General features: G+C 30.2%; 1 protein-coding gene across 5 annotated transcripts in view; it reads right to left on the bottom strand.

Annotated features, from left to right (window-relative positions):
• LOC111626901 (serine/arginine repetitive matrix protein 1-like) overlaps positions 1-22770 on the bottom strand; it is a 136319-nt gene that overhangs the window by 33908 nt on the left and 79641 nt on the right. For all 5 annotated transcript variants that reach the window (XM_023370426.1, XM_023370422.1, XM_023370423.1 and 2 more), the window contains 3 exons: positions 20898-21019; positions 19974-20612; positions 7232-7390 (listed from right to left, as the gene is read on the bottom strand). In XM_023370426.1, the coding sequence (XP_023226194.1) occupies positions 7232-7390; positions 19974-20612; positions 20898-21019 (920 nt within the window). The remainder of the gene's footprint in view (positions 1-7231; positions 7391-19973; positions 20613-20897; positions 21020-22770) is intronic.

The following is a 22770-nucleotide window of genomic DNA, read 5'->3' as shown; positions in this document are numbered from 1 at the left end:
TATATATTACGCCTTGCCGGGGCTTGCGATGGCCGGTTGAGTGCCTTATAGGAGTAGGACGTGGGCACTGAATGTGTCCCCAGCCGGCATTGTAATAACCGTCGATGGTTACATAGTTATACGCTGGAAGAGGAGATCGGATCGGAGGTCCGGGTAGCGTAACTGGCAACGCATCTGCACGGTAAGCAGGAGTTGTGGGGTTCGAGTCCCGCTCCGGGCCTTTTTTTCTCCCAGCGGTTCTAAATTATTTAAATTAATTAATTTATTTATAATTATTAATATTAATAAGAGATGGCGCCTAACGCTTACCTCTAGTGCCAAATTAATTACGTAATTTATTTAGTAATTAGCCTTAAAACTAGCCCGATGGATTTACGGCATATGTTTGGTGATTAGCTATATTACATCGGGTTTAGCGATGATTAAACTCCACATGGCCAACCTGTTAGTGATCTGAAAACATGTGACCAACTACCAATGTTTTATCCACTCAGCCATTGATAGGCTAAGCACATAAGGAAGCCGGTATTAATTACCAGGGTCCAGACCCAGCTTGTTCTGTATTAAAAATTCAAGTATGTAATTTCAAAAAATTATAATGTTTTAATGAAATTATTTAAATTGTAAAATGTATGTAATTTTTCTTATTAACTTTTTAACTAACTAAAATAATGTAAAGTAGTATTTTAGAAGTTAGACAAAAATGACCATAGTGGGAAAATAATTTCAATAATACAAAAATTTTCTTTCCAAATCTGAAATTTTCCTTTTTAAAGCATATTTGGATGTTCATTATTTGAAGTTCGTTCTTAACTGAAATTTTTGAACCTTATAAAAGTTTGTTCTGAAGTCATAGTCATAAAAACTTCTTGCATTTTTGGATGTCAAAAAGTCCATTAATTACTGATTGTGCTAGAAATTAAAATAATCATTCATAGCAGTGACTTCAATTTTATTTCTGTTAGTCAATATATTGCATTAAGTATATAATTGTATATGTTATCCTATCATGATGACTACACATACTTAGTGTTCTTTTAATGTAAAATATTTTTATGTTAACTTATCAGTTTAGTGTTGTATGGCAAATTGTATGGTAGACCTATTTAATTATATGTATGATATAATCTGCACTTTCCAACCTATGTAATAATAATAATTAATTATTTCATACATTACAATTTTATTTTGAGTGCAATGATTTTTTGAGAACATTTTGTGTATGTTTAGGAGAAATTTTTAAGTCCTGAAAATATTCTGCACCCTCTTTTCCTAAATTCCATTGCACCACATTACTTTGTGGTGCAATGAATCTTATTAAAAAAAAAGCTGTTGCTGCCCACAGACAAATACATTTAGTAAACAATATTATCAGAAAAAAAAAAAAAAAATCAAGAAGACAGCCAAGAAAGAAAATTCCCTGACTTTGCATGACTTTTTCCAAACACTATTGAAAATCCATGTATCATGCATGAATAAGTTTTTTTTCAATTTTTTATCGTTTTTAATAGAAGATAGTGAAATGAAGTTATTTTAAGTGTGTCAGAAGCCAAAATGGAGTTGCAATAGTATGTAAATGAACTGATGGAAATACACGAAACACAAGTTAGTTTTGTCATTTTTTTTCCAATTTGTACAATTGAGGGATTGTCATTATTAAAGTTTTGTTTTCACTTTTTAGATGCAAATTATTAATCTAAGCAAGGATAGCTTGTAGTTTTCCTTAAAATTTGCCATCAAGAAGTATTATGTACATGATTTAATGTAATAAAAAAAATTAACTAATTAACTGTTTGAGAATGCTCATTTTGGAATAATTTTAAACTATACATTGCATTTTGACCTTTGAACAGTGTGCTTTAATGTAAGAAAACTAACAAGGAATATATTTCATTTTTTGAAAATTTGTTATGTTATATTCAAATAAATATTGCTTTTGGAGTTTTGAATTTCATGCTTTGAAATAGGAAGGTTAACAAAATAGTACAGATACCCCTCGTACAACACAGTTTGAAAATTGGGGACACCCCCTTACAACACATCCTCTGGTTTCACTCTAATATGGTTTTGGAAATCCTCCATACAAAATTTCACAAGTTTTAAGTGTAAACTTAATTATTCAATTTTTTTTTTCATTCAAGCAAGTTATATCAAATTTGCCCAGGGATTTTAGAATATTGAAATTTTTAATTTGTTTTATGCCTTTCATCAAGTTCACTTTAATGAAAACGGATAGTAGTATTTTTTCTTCCTCATCCTAACTTTATCAACCAGGTATCATTGTTGTTGCTTTCAGACTTTAGCCCTTAAGACTGTCACTGCATTTTGTTTTTATAGATTAATCTTCATATTTAGTAAAGTTAATATAAACTTACCTAAAAAGTTTAAACTTCTTTAACTGTAGGTAAGTAATCATTTGAAAAAATACGACAATATCTCAATACTCAAACTGTTCTCAACTCCAACAATTTAGCACAAATTCTGGAAAACTTATCAATTGGTACTTGACTGAACAAACTAATTGATTAATCATATTTTATTTTGTCATTCATAGAAAATTATGATAAAAATAAAAAAATGAAGATGTTGCTGTTATTTTTGATCAAGATCAACAAAAAGTTCAGATGATAAAAATACTTTGAAAAAAGCAAATGTCCTCATTTAAGTAAAATTAATATTAACAGTACTTTTAATTGTGCTTGTTAGTTAATTATTGATGAGAATTAAAGTATTGATTGCTTTAATAGACATATTTCTCTTAGTAATGAAAACGAATAGTATACTTTTGTTAACTTCTGAAACTCCTAATCACATGTTTTGCATTAGTCGTTTGTTTCGTATAGCCCAGATTCACATAACATGGCACTTTTTTCGAACGTATCTACCGTGTTATACGAGGAATACCTGCACTTACAACATTTGTAGTGTTTTAACAAATTTAATGAAACTGACTTTGAGTAACAAAATTTTCTATTTTGCTGCTTTGTGATGCAGTTAAGTCAGAAAGTGACACCATGCATCATGAAGGGGAAGAACTTAAATGCATAAACAAAATTTAAACTTTAAATGAAACATTTTTGTTTTGCCTTTAACTTTCTAATGTGGAGATATTGATATCATTTGCCATCAGAAGTGTTACAACTTGTAACTGGATAAATATAGTGAAACATATATTGAACACTAACAGATATACTGGAAATCCAATCCTTTGATAAAAGTGTGTTGTCATTATTACCATTTCTGATGATGTAAAAATACTAGTAATGAACATGAACTCAGAATGGATATTCTTGAAATTTCAAGAGTTTAACTGTTCTTTAAAAATCCTTTTAAGAATTATTTTAACAGTTCTTTTTTGGAAGTGAAATGTTTAAAACAAGAGTAGCTGAATCAATAAAAGTGTTTTGTAAATAATATTTGAAGTGTAAATCATTAAAAAAAATCAACAAAAATATAAAAATAATAAAACTGAATTACAAATATTTAGAAATTATAGATTTATAATAAGGATTAATCAATTTGCCAAAAAACGCTATATATATATGTGTATTACCATTTAAAAAACTTTCTCAAAACACTAGCTAAAGGTTCTGATTCATTTTAGCATCAAATGATTAGATGTGTTGTCATGTCACAATTTCCTTCTACAAGTGTAACTAACTGTTCATCAAAAACAACCTTAAAAGCTCATCTTTTGTTGAAGAGACTATAGGCTTGGATTCCACAAGTTTCCTGTAAATTTCAGCAGAAATTTTTCCATTACTCCTGCATTGCCATTCCAAGGTTAAACTGGGAGGAAGGGCATTATGGAGATCAGTTTTGGCATTCTACTTCATCTTTGTGTTCTATGGGATTCAAATCTGGACTTTGATCTGGCCAATCAAACTTTTTTTAACTTTATTCTCCTGAAGCCAGTCCTGTATAAGCCACGAAATATGGCATGGTGCATTGTTGCACTGAAACAGTCAACTGTTCCTATACTGATGTACTGCCACAAAATAGGCAATATAAAATTGTCTAGAATATTCAAGTATGTACGAGACTCATTGTTCCGTCATAACCAGTAGTCAAATCCGTCCCAGTTGGTGGCTCCAAACCATTATCGAACCTCTTCCAAACTGTTGGCATTAAGCAGTCCTGTTGGAACAGTTCCCCAAGTAGTCACCAATTTGAAACTCATCCACCAGATTGGAACATCGTGTAGCAAGATTCACTCTCAATAACAACTCCTTTTAATCTTCCAGAATCCAGGAATGGCAAGCCAAACACCAGTTCAAGCACTGTTCAGCATTACTCAGCTTGAGGACAGCTTCACTGCCATAGTAGCCTAACAAATTCAATTCTATCCAGATTGTTTTGGTGATAATGTGTGTTCCTAGAGTTATTTCCATCTCACAAGAAATAGCTGCTGCAGAAAATATGTGGTTTATGAATATTTCTCACTAGGTTTCTCCAGACACAGACAATTTGTAAAAAATCCCAATGTGCTTTTCTCCTGATGTAACACTGTCTGCCTTCCATCTTCAACAATTAATTTATATATATAAGCCATTGATTGCATATTTGTATATCTAAGTTGTAACAGTATGCCTAAAATGCCCACTAGAGGCGCCCTAGCGATAATTTTAAATTAACAATAAATTATTTTTATTTGTAATAGGAATTTATTATTGATATGAATTTATTATTTATACCACAGAATGGTATAAATAATTATTATATGCCTTGATTAATCTTGCGCCACATGTTTACAACATCCCATGACTCAGTGAATGTCGCGCATTGACTCACGGGAAATTTGTTGAAGAAATGGCATTTAACATTGAGGTTTACCAGCAAAGGTAAATAAACAAATTAAACTATTTTAAAGTATTTATAGAATGTTTAATAACACTAAATAATTATTTCTTAACCCCTCCCTGTGGGGGAAATTCTCCCATGGGAGGGAAAAAAATTTCCCATTGATATGAATTTATTATTTATACTACAGAATGACACCACTGCTGCTAGACCACCCACTAGGGGGCAGTCCGGGCTACTAGTGTAACATATTGTTAGATTACTAATATAAAATCCAACTACTGTTCCAAACTGGAAGTCTATTAGTTCTCTTCTACCAAACATTTTCACTTCAAATGCACAACTACTGCTTCAACAGATCCTTGAAGCACACACTCAAACAATTAACGCATTTGCATTCATATGCATGTGTAATTTACAAAACCTTTGTAACCACTCAGGTATCTGAACAATTTGTATATATGTACTGTACACTAAAGTGTCCCTTATTTTCCAACTTCAAAATTTTTAAATGGTCACCCATTTTTTTTCTTTCACTCAAAAACATGTCCATATTAATATTTAATTTCTCAGCAATAAATATTAACCTATGCTGACTTGAGTGTCAAAAATGTGTCAAAAAACAAATCTGGACGTACAGTGCTTCACTCAGGACCGAACTGGTCATTATACATGGAGCACTGTCACTTCATGTCCGGTTTCTGGCTGTGTTAGATGTATTTGTGCACATTTACACTAACATTATGTCACAAATTACGCAGTTCTAAGGATAGTGTGTTTTTGATAGGAAACATAAAACACTGAATAACTAGAAGCAAATTGCTGTCAAATAGACAAGTATTGGCTGTTTTATTTTACAACGTACATGAGGTTAAGCTAACTGTAAGAGTGCAAATCTTGTAGTTCATGATTGCATAATTTTTTGGGAAAAAGCAAGGCAGCCATGCGTCAAGCTTAATGGATGACAAGATCAATTTATTCCCTAAAAATGTTTCTTGTAAGGTCAGAACAAACTATCCATCAGAGTAGAGAAAGCTTTGTGTGATATATCTCTGTTTGTTGTAACAGTTTACATTAATTCATGGCTTATGTGAAGTGAAGTTGTAAAAGCTCCGATAAAGACCTCTACTTCTTGAAGTCATTAAAATCATATGTAGTGATAGATACAACTATTTCTCTAGCAGCTAAAACTAAAAAAGCATAGCCAGCACTTGTATTTATCCAAAGAACTGGCAGTTCCCTCTCTTTCTTTGATGACAACATTGACCTTCAAACCAAAAGTAAAAGGCTGGTAAATTTGAACAGAGAACATCAACATATGGGAAGAAATTTATTCCTTTGCATGAAGAAACATATAGCAAATTATTTGGTAAGTTTAATTTCTTTTTACTGTAGTAGCATACTTTTATTTACCTTGTCTCATTTTAGAGAAAACAATTGATGACTTTGTATCAATTCAAATTAGAGGATTCTCTTCTTGGCTACAAATGGATACACGTTTTCTTCAGCAATGTCCTTCAACATGGAAAAACAACACTATATTTAGAAGCCAAAAGGACAATTAACATATGAAGAGCTGTAAATGACTACTGAAAGAGCTGTTAAATTATTGCCAGACTTTTATAGATTATTGACTGTGGATGAAAAACAAAAGGAGTTTGCATTGTGTTGTGTGCAAGACCATCAAAGGCTATATATATCAACATCCCAAAGCCTGATGTATTGATACTAATCCAAACTCTCACCATAATTAATCAGGCTATTATTATGCTATAATTAATAATTAGAAACTAAGTAATTTGGCACTAGAGGTAGATGTTAGGCACCATCTCTTATCTAAATTGATAAATTATCAAATAATTTAGAACATTCTGGAAGAAAAGAATTAGCCCAGAGTGAGACTTGAACCACACCCTTCACTTACCATGCAATGTGCTTGCCAGTTACCAGTTAAAAAAAAAAAAAAACATTGAAGAGAAAGTTTGCACAGTAGTCTCTAATCTTGTAATTAAATGTTACAGATTACTACCAATACCACTAATCAAAAACTTAATAAAATGTTATATTTCTTAGTTATTGATTTTTTACTCTTGCTTAATATTCCCATGTCAATCATTCCTCATATTCAAGTTTTGCACTCAAGTCAGCATGGGTTATCATCAACCTATCTATATGAAACTTCACATTTGAGTAATACTGAACCAAATGCAAAAAGTCAGGGGGTAGGTGCAAACATTTTGACAAAAAAATTTTTGTCAAAATACTTATACCCTAATGAGCATACACACACACATACTTTTTGTACAAAATTTTTGATGAAATGATAGATAAAATGTGTAGATTTTGTTAAAATTAACATTAAAACTTATATAAAAATTTTGAACATATTAATCATCCCATCTAGATTCAGTGTAGTGCTTGCAAAATTTACCTCGAAGGATACTGATGCCATTCAGCTTCGTGTCTGTCAGGACTCCTATGCTTTGGTGAATGGGCACGGACGGGCGAGCGTTGTCGGTGCGGGCTACGAGACAGCTTCCGAGGGGAATGCGTCCTGGACCGGCTTCTTCTGGGAGAACGTGTGCGTGACCTGCAGGCAGGCAGATGGCATTCTTGCTTCTGCTTTACAAAAACAAGAACTATGCTACAATATGCAAATGTCTGTCTACTCTATTAGTATCTATATACCTTTTCAGGGACTTGTCAGTACATTTCAAATTTTTAATGATTAGTAATGCAAAAATAAAGATCCATCAAGAAAATTATGTAATAAACATATAATTTTATATATCAATGTTTGCCTATGGAAAGCATAAAATGTATAAATACATATTTTTGAAATTAAATTAAAATGATATATAAGTATTAAAATTATGCACTTTTCCTTTAGTATGACAATATTATACAATTCTTTGTATCATATGATACAAGAATATATTTTTATAACGTAACAGAAAAATTATATTAAACCTAAAACACTTGTCTGTAAATCTAAATATACAAATTTTAAAATTAACAGATTTCACTAAACACATCTGTTATAATAACAACAGTCAATTCTAGCTTAATATCTATTATTGTTTCTGACATTATCAATTACTAATTCAATAGTGTAAAAAATATTGTTAACCACTTTAATGTTTATTAGAAGACTCACACACTTACAATTGACTACTGTTAAATCATTTTTAAAATTTGAAACGATTTACAAAATAATATTTTTCTTACTGACTGACTATTAACTTGTGTGTAATATGCCAATACACCAAGTCAATTTATCCAATATGAAGATAGATCCTAGCTATGAACTAGTCTTTCTGGATACTAATAATTTTTTTTTAATAAATCATCATATGAGCTGCTCACTTGCCAAATCGATTAACTCCACAAAACAATAAGTAGAAAAACTGATAATATAAATTCTTTTCTAAAATTCCTTTTAAACTTTAAATTTAAGTAAACTTTGCTGAATGTATTTTTATATACCATTATATTATAGCACTACTTAAATGTAACAATATATAAAATTAGTTACGCAAAAAATTTGGAAATAACAATTATATTAAGAATTTACAAATGGAGTTAATCGACTTGGCCTGTGAATTGCTCATATACCCCCAATTCTAAGACTTTTTATCCACTTTTTTTTATTGCTCTAAAGTAGAGATGTGTCTCAGAATACATGGAATCTTACATTCAGTCCAAAACAACAATTGGCAGTTGTCATGATAAGACAACATGACACATTAGTTACTAAGACATTTTTGATAAGATTTCTCAACAGTTATATTACTTCAACTGAGCTTTGCTAGTAACAAACACTTAAAACTATTTTTTAGCAATTAAAATATCTTCAAAACAATGTTATGATAAAGTATTAAAATTAAGTATGTGTAAAAAAGCATTAAAATAGATAATGATGATGTTTTCATGTTCTATTTTATAGTATATGTACTTTTTTTTCTAAAATTTTGCTACTTAACAAAACTTATTAAAATTATTTAAAAATTTCTTCCTCCACAAATAAAAAGTTTAAAAATATATTTTATTTCAAACTCTGTGCACATTAGAATCAAAGAAAAATAATATTAATTAATCTAATTACTATAAAATTGACAATAAAGTCTGCATCTTGTGCAAACTTATTTGTTTCTGGAAATCTGATCAGAGATGTGACTATACATTAAGTTTACAGCTATTTCCTATATGGAAATGTGCATATATTGTAATTTAGTTTGCAAGTACTGACAGATTTAAAACATTAATTGTAATACTGATAGATCTTTATTATGCTTACAAATCCAAATGCCAAACAATGTACTATTCTGATTTCATATCTGTGTATTCATTTTTAAGGTTTCAAACTCCAAATTCAACAAATCGTTGATAAGAGGTAAACAGTTTTGCAAATTGTCTTAACTTAATAATTCTAAATTTAACTAAGTATTACAACTAATATAATAAGTGCTCCAATTTTATCATATATCATTACATTTTAATTAATTAATTTAATAACAGTGAAGATCAGATACAGTAATTACTTTATTTTATTGGTTTTACAAAAATTGATCAAATGAAATATGTTAAAGTAAATTTATTCAGACAAATGAAATAGCATATTTGTTGATATGGCATAATTAAACAAAGCAATACATGAGAAAGCCAGAATACACTTTTGTTCAGTAAAAAAGTCACCATAGGCATTCAGACACACATCTTACTGCTTGGGAAGATGACAGATACCATCTGCAAAGAATGATGTTAGTTGGTCCTTGAATCATTAGGTGACAACTTCCTTGACTTCCACAATGTTGTTCCTTAATATGTCCTGTGTTATTCCCGACATATCTTGGGGGTCGTGACCTCTGACCTCGACTGGTTGACCCAAGATATCTCATTTAATATTAAAATTATAATGACTAGATGTCACTAGTCATTANAAGATCATAAATTATGTCATAAATGTGAGAAAATCAAATATCTTTCTACACTTTAACCCAGTGTTTCCCAACCTTTTTTGTGCTATACCCCACCTAAGCCTTTCTAAAATTCTTATGCTCCCCTAACAAATACAGCAGCTATACGGTTAATTTAAACTCTGGACGAGTCCATTTTAGAATTGTCCCCCTGTGGGCATGGGCTCCACGTTGGAAAACACTGCTTTAACCTGTCCCATGTTATTCCCAACATATCTTTGGGTTGTTTCAACTGACCTTGACCAGTTGACCTGAGTTATCTCGTTTCAGCATTGAAACGTTTTTGAAACTAGACAGCACTAGTCGTTATAATTTTATATTAAAACTAACTTCTGAAATATAATTTTTTTGGTTATTACATTTATTAATATATTTCAAAAGTTAGTTTTAATGTAAAAATTATAATGACTAGATGTCACTAGTCATTATAATTTTTATATTAAAACTAACTTTCAAAATATAATTTTTTTGGTTATTACATTTATTAATACATCAATTATCTAAAACAGTGGTTCCCAACCTTTTTTCATTAGCGTACCCCGTGATATGTCATATCTCTAGATTGTACCCCGTGGCATGTCATATCTCTACATTGTACCCCTCATTTAAGAAATTTAGTGAGTAACCGTATTGTTAATTTTACATATTGTAACTTTAATTAAAGAAAAAAAACCTAAAAGAAAAAATGTATAATAAAGTTGTGATTGTTGCAAGGAACATTATTTATCTAATAATTTTTTAATACTATTAGTTTGTGATACATAATATATTATTTTTTCTGCCATAATAACTAACTTCTTTCTGTACCCCTAAACAGCCTATCGCGTACCCCTAGGGGTACGCATACCACAGGTTGGGAATCGCTGATCTAAAACAATTCGAGACTGGGGTTGTTCGGATAACCGATTATGTACGAAAAAATATATTAACCCATCCCATGTTGAAATTCATTCAAATTCTGGTGCGTCCTTAAGTACCCTCTCATGGTCGCACCAGTGCTGCCAACTAAAACATGCACACCAAAAATAATATTGGAGTAGCCTAAGACAGCCAAATGTTGCAGTGCCACAGCACTAGCAAAAATTTAAATTTGCTGACTTGAACGCTTTCGGTTAACTGATGTTTTGGTTGATCGATGCTCTACTATATATCTATTTTGTTGTTACAAAATTTAAAAAAATAATAATTTCGGACTGTACAATAGCCACAAGTATTCTTTTCGAAAACATGTCATGTTCATTAGGCTTAACATTGATGAAAATTCAATGTGGCATCACATGCAATGGAGAAAACCTTGACCATCTGATAGGTTAAAAGCTTTTTTAAGGTCCAAACAAATGAGTTACATGGTGACAGATCAGGGCTAAAGGGCAGTGCATAGTGCATAACCTCCCAACCTTTATGTAATAAGGCATCTTGCAGTGTTCACATGTGATATCATGCCTGGTTGCTTATTCTTTATGACTTTATGAACCTTCTCCAATGTTGAATTGTAGCAGTTGGCACTGATGCTCACATGAGGGTATTTAAAGTCCACCAGCAAAGATCCCATCAATGTCAAAAAATACAGTTATCATAACTTTACAGGCTTGAAATTTTTGTGTTGGTGAGCTGGGGTGTTTGCATGCTTGCTTCTGTACTGTTGGCTCAAAGGTGGTTGCACCACATTTTGTTGCCTGCAATGATATACAACAAAAAAATCATCACTCGCCATCTCATATCACTGCAAATGGTTCAAACTCCAACCCATGCATTCTGCCTATGGTATCTATTGTGCATACACCTTCCAATACTGAAGCTTCTTCGTAACCATCACTTGAACTGTACCAAATGACATGACTCTCTTCTGTTAGAGAAGGTCTAATAACAGTCCCCACTTATTGCTGCGTCAATCTTTATGATAGCTTTATCTGTCACAACAACATGCGCTTGGCCTGGCCATAGCAATCTTCTGTTTTCTGATGGCCATCCTAAATATTTGGGGCCAATCCATCACTGTTGTTTTTATACACATTTGTTGCCATACACCAGCTGCTTTTGGCAACAAATATAGACTGGCCGACATCCTTTGCTGTTAGAAACTGAATAATCGCTCGCTGATTGACCTTAGATGGATTCTGAATAACTCCAGTCATGTTTTCACTACTCTACACCAAACACAAAACTTGCCAAATGACTAAACTTCTTCCCCCTTGTTCATTGGGTTATGCTTATCATACCATATGTGACATCATCCGTCTTACACCAGAAAGGTTTCATTTGATCAATCCCAATATTAAAATCTAATTTCAACAGATTCAAAAAAATGTTCTCTTAAACCAGGGATGTCAAACCTGCAGTCTGCTGGCCACACTGCACTCTAAATTTTTTAAGATATATTTTCATTTATTTTGGTAAAGTATGTCCTAAAACTTATTCTTGTTTCACTAGATACACTTTGATGTTTTAATGACGTAATTGGTGTTAAAAACCTGTTTTATACAGAGAACTTATGCATGTGGTGCAATACATACTGTTGTGAACAATTCTTTTCATGCATTAAAAACATCAAAATGAAAGAAATAGGTTGAGTGATTCCCATTTAACTAACAATCTTAGAATTAAGACTAGTATCATAAAAGCAGACATTGACAATATTATAATAAAAGGAAGGAAATTTCAAAAATTACACTGAATTTATTTTTATTTTGTGTGAGTATAATTTTTTTACTGTCAATAACACTGTAGTTTTTGTAATAATATACATTTGTTATTAAAATTTGAGATTTTAATAACACCTTATGAGATTTTTTACCAATTTTTACCTTTAACAACACCTTGTGAGATTTTTTACCAATTTTTACCTGTTTATAAGAAGAGTTCTTCAAAGCATTTTTTTAGACTGTTACTTCTGTGGTAGTGTATAAGGGATAAAGATGGACTCAAAAGTTATTTTAGACTTTTTGTACATAGTCCAAACATCAAATTATGATTAAAATTTGATATTTACATTTTGAACTTTTTGAAAGCATATATTTATATAAAGTACCGTTGTGGCCTGCTGAATATACCTAAATTTCTAATTTGACCTATTAAGTAAAAAGGTTGGACAACCCTGTCTTAAACCGATAGGATTGACTGAGCAAGTACACTTCTGAAACTCAAGTGTAAAGTTGATTTATTTTAGGTCAAACTAAAATTGTTTGCATGAATGAAGATCCAATTAGCCCATCTCTAAACACTGGATCAAAAATAGTAGTATACAAATTTACACTTGCCTCATAGCTGGTTTAAGCATTAAACTGGACATGCATATTATAACTGTCTTTAATTTCTACTTGTTAGGTGCCATTATTTTCCTTTGTTTGGTGACTATACCTATAATATTTCCAAATAATGAAGATGTTGGGCATAATAAGATATTTTTTGTTTGAAAGTTTGAGAGAGAGAGATTTATGTATGTATTTTATTACATTAGTGTTGTATTGTAATAACTATTCTAATTTATTGTTAAGTTCTTTTGTTTATGTCTTAATGTCTACAATTTTTAAATTAAAATGTAATATAGGTATCAGAGCCAGTGTAAACTTTTACAGGGTCAGGTTTCAAAATTATGCAGAGTAAAAATCAAACAGTCATTTATATAAACTCCTGAATTTTGTAAGTACACCTTTCCCTCTTTTTGTGCAGTGGATATGTTGCAACAAATGCCATGAAAAAATGTAGTACATACACCCTGTAGGAAAAAAAATGCTTGATAAGATCCATGACTGAAATTTCATTCAATGATTAAAAAAAAAAAAAAAACTCAAACGAAATATGAGCTTTTTCATTCTAACATAATTTATCATTAACATTATTTGTACGTAAATACTGTAAACAGAAGGTAGCATAAAAAACATAAAAATCAATATATACAGTATTTTCTGATGTACTGTACATAAAGTACCAAACCATGCATGAAAAATAAATGAATTCTTGATTTTGAAACATGTAATTTAAAACCAGTCTTTCAACAGAGTAACTTTTTTTTAACAATAATACAATTCTAACAAAAAGTCAAATTAAAACATTTTCAAATAAACTGTTTATTCCATGTTAAAAAAATGATCATGTATAAACATAATCAGTTTTCTTTTGTCAACCATGTTATTTTAAAATTGCATAAAACTAGACCACATAAAAAGGGGGATAGGTGCCCTAAGTACAAATACATACCTATGTATAACTTTTTAATTTTTTTTTTTATCTATCTATTTTGCAACTGAATTTACTAAGCACACATGATACTAAGCATAGTGCACCACAAAATTTACAATGAGCTTCCCATAGACCACGAGGCTAGGTTCTGGAAAACATATTGAATCTGCTTTGCACTAGCTCTGATAGATACTATATATATAAGGAAAAATATTTTTTTATAGTGTTGAGTATTATCCACAGTTTCAAGCACATGTGAGGGAACAACTACTGTAAAATATTAAATCAATATGTAGATATGTATGCATATACAATCTCTCTTATATCTCTTATAATATTTAATTCAATTAATTGTTTGGCAATTTAAAATATTTAATTTTTAAAATTATTTTATTAAACAATTATATGCATTGCAGAGAACATTTTTTTTTTTGCTTACACAAACTATATGATTCCATTAGAAGCTAGAAGAAAATGCTAGAAACAGTACAGGAATCCACTTTTTATTCAGATTTATATGTTATTTGAGGATCAAATCCTATCATCAGAAACCACACACAAAAATGGAATAGAAAATGAAACATAAATGTGCAAACAACAGTTTACAAGCCATGGTAGCTCCATCCTATATATATGTATATATATTTGAAGTTCAGCGATTCAAATACAAAGCAGCAGCTTTTCAATTCCCTTTTCTCTGAGCCTATTATACTCATTGACATCAACTAACCTAAAAAATAGATCTTAATTGAAAACAGAACACACTAATTTGGCTTCCTCATTTGTAATCTAAAAACCAGTATTTCTAATGAAGTTCATTCATTTATATAATCCAAAAAAAGAAAAAACAGGCTGACTAAGAAGAGAGTTTCCAGGAATACAATGACAGGAATGAACTCCACCCAGTTGCTTTACAAACACCTGAAGAACAAGAAAGTCAAGATTGCCATCATATTTGATCTTATCAGTAATGAAAAAGGTCTCATACCAAAAGACATCACAGCAGTCTTATACAAGATTCCTGTGATGCAGAAAGATACCAATAATCCTGTTTTTTTTACACCAGTAGCATTTATTGTATACTAAAAGTTAAACTGAGAGAAATTAAATAAGCCCTGAAGAAAGTAAAAACAACTACAGCCCTCAGATACTGTGGATGTCCATACTACTTGGTTGATAACCAGTAAGAACACTATCCATTGATACAATACCAAAATCTTAATACCAACTGCCAGACATTACTTTCCAGAACAGCTTAGGAGCTAGCAACTGCAACATAAAAGTAGCTGGATATAAGCAAAAAGAAAAAAATCCATACTAATTAATCAAACCCACAGATTTGATTAATTCAGCACACCATTACTAGTCTATCACATTCATCATAAACCTGTAAATTCGCACTTTTGTCCATTCATCTTTCCTAAATCTTGAGAACAAAGTTAGATAAATGAAACCTGAGATGAGATATGGAAAGCTTAGGGGCAGAAGGCTCCAATTCACTATGTAAGAACTTCTGAGAAAACTGGAAGTTGTGTTATTTCAATTAAAAAGTTTACCCCAGAAAGGAGTTAGATGATCAGCATAACTATTGTTAAAGGAAAAGTATGATATATGGGACAAGACACTACAGTAAGTTTGAGGTGGAGAGCATATATTTTAAATAAAATAAATTTAAAATATAATTAAAAGTGAGTCTGGTATTGTAATGATGCCACAATAAATAATTGCCCATTTCTTTTTTACTTCAATAAATAAATTTTACTGCAATCCTCTCCATTTGTAATATGATACTCATTCCTATATATCACATGCTTATTTTTGAATGTCCCAACACATAATAAAATGCAAAATAAATATATCATCATCTAAACACACACAAAATATTAAAACATGTTATTGACATTCACATTCCATTTTCAAGTGTGTGAATTCTGACAAGATTTTGGTCCCGAAAAATGTTTAAATCTAAATAAAGTGAACTCTTACTGTTTCTAACATTGTTTTCTTTTAACAGTTTTTTATTTTTATACAGATAAAATGAAGCACCTTTAATTTCTTAATTATAATTATCTTAAATTTTAATATTAAATATGCATAATATAAAAAATGAATTACATATTAATTATAATTCATAAAAATTATTCACTTTAATTAAATTAATTAAAGTATGAGAAAAACTTCAAGACAAATCATGCTTACATAACAGGATGATATTTCCTTATAATTTCTTAATACTTGTAAATATTGTAATTTTGTATTTTAATTATGTATAATTTTGAAATATATCTAAATAAAAGTAATTTAAATGGTAGATAGATCATTCTAATATAATCAAAATATTGTCTCTGAATCAATACTGCATGGAAAGGGAAGAAAACACCTTAATTCCAATACTTAATAACAGCACTTAATAAATATTTGATGTTGAGGAATTAAGAAAGCTATGAATTTGTTTTACTTTTTCATTTTATATATATTAATATAGAAAAAAATATTAACTATTAAAAATGTTTAGTCATCTCAGATATGTGGATTCTTCATACAATATTAATTTAAATCAATATTTTTTAAAAATATTTCTAATCACAACTAGATTTGAAATACAAAATGACGTAAACATATGCATGCTGCCAATTAATGAATAACGAATCTCCAGGAACACATTCATTTTGGGGCCTGGAAAGTGTTATACTATTTAATTTTAATGCTTAAATAAATAAACCAACATTTGTGTTGCATCAAATAATTAAATTATGGTATTATACAGCCTAATCCAAAATATGCAGTTTACATATACAGTACCTTTCAGAGAAAAAATTAAGTAACCAGAGAAAAAATTAAGTAAAAGTAATGATAAAGAAGAAATAATATAGCATGCAGCTATATCAGTACAGGTAACCCCCGTATAACACAGCACTTCTATAGCACGGATTCACTCTGACACGGTTCGAGAATTGGGTAAAACCCTCGTACAACAGGAAATGTAATAAATTTTTACATACTTAAGTAATAATAGTTCACGAAAATAATAATTTTCGTGAACTATTAGTACTTAAATATGTAAATTTTCTCTTCTTGCCTTCTGTCGATACACGTGGTCCTTCTCGAAACTTGTTTCAACGTTGCCAGATCGCGACGCTTCTGCTTCTGATGTTGCAGAATGTTTTTCCCTTATTCCATACTTGCTTTATTCTTCATAAGTGCTTAGCACCATATAAGGAAATTTATAAAAATCTTTTAAATAGAAGCAAGCAATGTAAAATTACATACATTTTGCAAAAGGTAAAGCACGGATCTGAAGATAATGCAGAAAAATGCTCAGAGGATAAGGATAACTTTCCAAAAAGAAAATGCTCTCGGTTAATTATAGTGTTTTTAGTGATGACAAAGAAAACATTGTTTAATTTATATTAGTATGTATCACTTAAAAAATTTTAATGAAGATATTTATCTTAATTATGAAAATATACTAGCATGTTTTTTTAATTTTTGGAACCTAACCCTTTTTTTCGTATTAGTTCTTTGTTTCGTATAACACGGATTCGCATAACACGGCAATTCTTTGGAACGTAACTACCGTGTTATACGGGGATTACCTGTACTATAAATCTTTCTCAGGTAGTATCTTCATGTTTGTTTAACACTTGTGTTGCAAGTTATGTTCTTTAAAGAAAAGAGGTTTTGGTTTTCAAACAATTTATTTGTGTCAATGACATTTGAAACAGATTTTAAACAATCTACTATTAAAATTCTAGTCATTAAGGATAAAAACAGAACCCATAGCTGATTGTGTAACACATGAATCAGAAATTCATTATGATGGAACATTGCTATAAACTTTTTAAAAAGTCAGCAGTTGATATATATCTGTCTTTGTTAAAGGAATTTTAAATAACCTAGACATTGTCTTATAGGAGCATTTGACATAGGACTTGAATTTTCTGAGGAATGCTTTCCAGAAAGTAAAAGGTGAGGCCTTCCTGATGTTAAATCAACCTTACCAGATAAAAATCAATAACACTGTCTATTGGCATTAATAAATTTTAATAATTAAAACACAAAGCCATGCAAGTACTTTTGAATTTTAGAACATCATAGAATTTTATATCAATATCAATTATCATTATAGTTTGTTAACATTGATAGATACTAGTCTTAATTTTTATCTGGAAAGAATTATTTGGCATGAGAAGATAACTATTTCATAAATCAACCAATAGTAGCATCTGAAAGTGTCAACCACCATATAAAAAAAAATGCTTTATCAAGCCATTTCTTATTACTTAAATGTAAATATGCTTCCCATTTTGATGGAAATCCATCAAGGAAATCATACACTGTAATAACAAAATCAGAGACATATCTATAGCTCGTAACTCACATGAGCTTTACAAACAAGCAGTATGAACAGTGTAAATGGAACAAATTCCAATATCAATTAGCTCTATTTTACAAATTGCTACAGCATCTTCAAAGTCTCATCACTTTGTTTACATTACATTCCTTGAAAGCAATCATCAACAGTTCATGTGATGATAGATTTCCTTTCTCAATGACACTGAATACAGTTGCATGTATTGTAGTTGTATCAACTCATCCAATGAAAGTAGAGTTTAGAAGTCAAACAATTTCTCCTTTCTTATCAGACCAGAATCTGTTCACTATTTGGAGTTCTTTCTTATTTTCTACGTTAGCTGTTTCATCATAACTCAATGTATAAGAAGTTTGTGCCTCATCTAACATTTGTTGACTAAAATATGATACCAAAGTTTCTGTTGTAAGATAATACATCTTACATTCAAAGAAAATCTATCAAGAAAACATAAATTTGAAAACATTGCCTTCTAATGGAGTGATGCCATTACATTACACAAATGGAATAATTATTATAAATGTCCTTCACATAAATTAGGCAATGTATGCAGCATTCCTTACAGTGTATTATCCAGTATACCGAGCATAAGCAGGCATTGTATCTCCAGTTTATATCTTCTTTGGAGTCATTACTGTCTGCTTAATTTGCATGAAATTTCATTTTTGTATGTGACAATCTATGCAAATTAATCTCTAAAAGTACATTTGGGTATAAAATAAGTACTTGATATTTAGCATTAGTTACTGATAAAATGTAAATGATTACTCCTTTTCAAAAATTCATTTTTTTCTGATAATTACTAATATAAAAATTCTAGACTAGCTAGCAAAGCCACAACTTTTCTATGCCTTTCATGATTTTTATTACTAGTAGACATTCCTGTTCAGTATTAAAAATTACCGCTAAACTTTATAAAAAATTTTTAATGTTCTATTTTTTTCTTTTTTGCAACAGACAAAAAGCAGTCTTTCTTGAGAAAAATCAACCCACATCACTAAAATAACTATTCTTACTTGAAAGTTTGTTATCTCCAAAAAAGTATCAAAGATAATTACTAATTAATTTGTGAACTATTTTGATAATGCAAATTTCTCTTTTTCTTTCAAATTTATGTGAAAAAACCAGAATTAATAGCATATTCCATACATTAGAAAAGAGCCAATCAAAATATAACATGTAACTACAACTCTGTTTTGGTTGTCAAAGTATTCTGGAAAAAATTAAAAATAACCAAATGTAATGAAAACTTTGTTAAGTGACAGGCCAATAGAATAAACAGGTATATTAAGAATCAAAATGTAAAAAACCCTATATCTTTTTATAATACCAAATTTATTTAAGTCCAATTAAAAATAAACAGTTTTAAAAATATTCTAATTTAAATTAAAACTAACCATTGAAAAAAAAATTGTATCACAAACATTTATACTTTTTAAATTTTAAAAATCAATCCAGTTATATAAAAAATTTTATTTGTAACTATGCATGATTTAAGTAATATTTGCAACATCTTTTCTAAACTATTTGAAAAAGAAGTGTTCAAGTGCTTATCTATTTATTATTACTATGTATTTATATTTAATAAATATTAAAGTAAGATAAAATGGATTAAAACAAAGCACCTGCTACATTTTAAAGCCTACCTGTTTCTTCTTTTCCTCGGGCGAGGAGATCTTGCACGATGATTATCACTTATTCTTCTACTATGAGGAGAAGGAGATCTAGAATGGCCACGGCGCCCGCTACCAAGATGTTTTCTTCTAATTGGTGAAGGTGAACGAGATGGAGAACGACGACGATTTTCTAAAATGTGCTTTGTTCTGGGTGAAACTGATCTTGATCGTGATTTAACTTGATGTGTTTCAATCGATCGTCTATTTGTAACATTTACATTTCCTGTTTTAGGCGAGATAGATCGAGAACGAGAACGCATCCTACGACCACCACTCATGCGTTTAGATTTGGATGTCGATCTAGAACGAGATCGTTTCTGGTTATCACTTGACCGCTTCACATTTGAAGGTGATCTTGAACGTGAACGTGTTTTATGATGATCTAATGAATGCTTTGATCTAGGTGAATCAGATCTCACATGGCTCTTATTATGACTATCTGATGTGCGCTTCAACTTAGGTGATGCTGATCTTGATCTAGTTCTGTCTCTAGCACTGTCAGTTTTTTTATGTGGTGAAGGTGAATGAGACTGTCCATGACGATTCTCTGTAGAATGTTTTTCTACTTTATTGGGTAAGTCGCCCTTTGATTTTGGAGAGGCTGAAGCTCTGGAAAAAAATTATACACATATATAATTATCAAACCTAAGAAGTAACCTTACAATACCATGCTTATTTAAGCAATTTTCTTTCCAGATTGTTCAATTCAATCAAATTTTGAATGTAATAAAACAATAATCTTTGACAATATTTCACCTACTCCATTACAAAAACAACAAGTTTATCAATTTTAAAAAGAATTAATTTTTATTCATATATTCAAATGCCAATAATAATAATAATAATAATAATAATAAATATATAAATAACTATTTGACAAATTTTAAAATGTACCTTTCAGGATCTCTCTTAGTTTTTCCTTCAGTAGTAGTTTTATCTCTGTCTCTATTACGTTCCCGTTCTCTTTCTCTGTCCTCAATTTTTTTTAAATTGGCTTGGATGCGTTCTTGCTCCTCCTAAATATATAACTTGTTAGTTTTAATCAATGTATTTATAAAATAAAATCAATAAGTCTCATAAAAACATGTATTAAAAAATGATTTTCACATCTATAACCAAATAAACCCATCAATTTAATATTCTAAACCAATTTAAATCAAATCATATATTTAATTATCATCAACATTACCTAAAAAAACAATATTGATTTAATTCATTTTTAAAATATAACAAATATTTTTAAACATATGGAATTTAACCTATTCCATGAACCAATATTTCTAATCCAAAGCACTGAAATTTAATAAAATATGTATTTCTGTAACTCAAATAAATATATTCAGATTTTAATAGTTATTTTTAAAAAATTACTATTTTTTATATTTTCTTTTCTGTTTAATAACTCAATTGTAAATAATCAAATCATTCTGTAACTTAAATCAGTGACAGCAGAAATAATGCCTACTACCAATTAGGTAGCAATATTTTGTTATATTAAGATGATGTTCCTTGATCACTGGATCAATTAGAAACAAACTTTCAAGAATATTTTTGTGGATTTAATGTTATACTAATAATTTTAAATTTAAACAGTAGTAGTGTTTTTCCAATGTAATGATTATTTACTGATTTCTCAGATTATTGAGAATTAATCATCATTTAAGCCAATAAGTACAGTTATTGACTAGCAAGCAATTAATTGTTACTATGTACCTATGTGCTAATTAAACTAATTTTTAATAGACTGTATTTTGGTAATTAATACAGGTAACCCTCGGTTTACGCCACAGTTCCGTTCCTACAAAAGCTGGCACAAATCGAATTGGCGTAAAATAAACCCATATTTACAGTGAGGTATAAGGTTAGGTTCTACATAAGTGAAAAATAAGGAAATAATTTTGTTTATTAATTAATACAATATAATACAAAATACATATATTATAAATTTAATTTTTTTAAATGTATTTTATGATAAAATGAAATGTTTTTATTAATTAAAAGATCTTAAGAAAAACAAATGATACAATGGTGCCTTGTATAATGTACTTAATCCGTTCCTGGTGCATGTCCGTTAAGTGAAAAGTCTGTTATACGAAACGCATTTTCCCATAGAAATACATGTTAAAATATATAATTCGTTCCACAGCATAAAATAACCATACTGTACCATTAAAAAAAATGAAAATGGAGCAGTCACCAATTATGCCGGGTAGTCAGATGCTGTGAGGAGGAGGTGGAGGAACGATTTATTTACACATTCATACAGATAGAGACTTTTTACACATTCATACAGATAGAGACTTTTTACACATTGCAGCAGGTCCCTTTTTATAGTCTTTTAATTGGAGTCAGATTCAGGAGAGGCTACCGGAGCTTGAGGGGTCAACTCCTCTTGTTCCATCCTTTGTTTTTTCCCTGCTGGCTTCTTGAAAAACATGTCCAAGGTGGTCTGTTTCTTTCTCTTCTTCAACACCTGTCGGAAATGATGGGCAAGGGTGTCATTGTAGAGATCATTGATCCTGTTGGCCTCAGCTCTGTTTGGATAATGAGTGTTGGTAAACTCCTGAACCTCTCCCCATTTGACAAGGAAGTTTTTGTCAACTTTCACTCCTTCTGACGATTTCTTGCTTTGTTTCAATTGAAATCACCTTTCTGTTTTTTTTTAGAAGCCATGATTTGCACAACACTTGAATAAATGTAAATACTCTGCACTGAGGCGATGTATGTAATAAACAAGGGAGCAAGCCGAATCCCAACGGGAGCTCTG

The sequence above is a fragment of the Centruroides sculpturatus genome, unplaced genomic scaffold (assembly GCF_000671375.1).
Source record: "Centruroides sculpturatus isolate CEXI.00-Female unplaced genomic scaffold, Cexi_2.0 scaffold328, whole genome shotgun sequence".
Taxonomy (NCBI): Eukaryota; Metazoa; Arthropoda; class Arachnida; order Scorpiones; family Buthidae; genus Centruroides; species Centruroides sculpturatus.
This window is presented reverse-complemented; position numbering and strand designations above follow the sequence as displayed.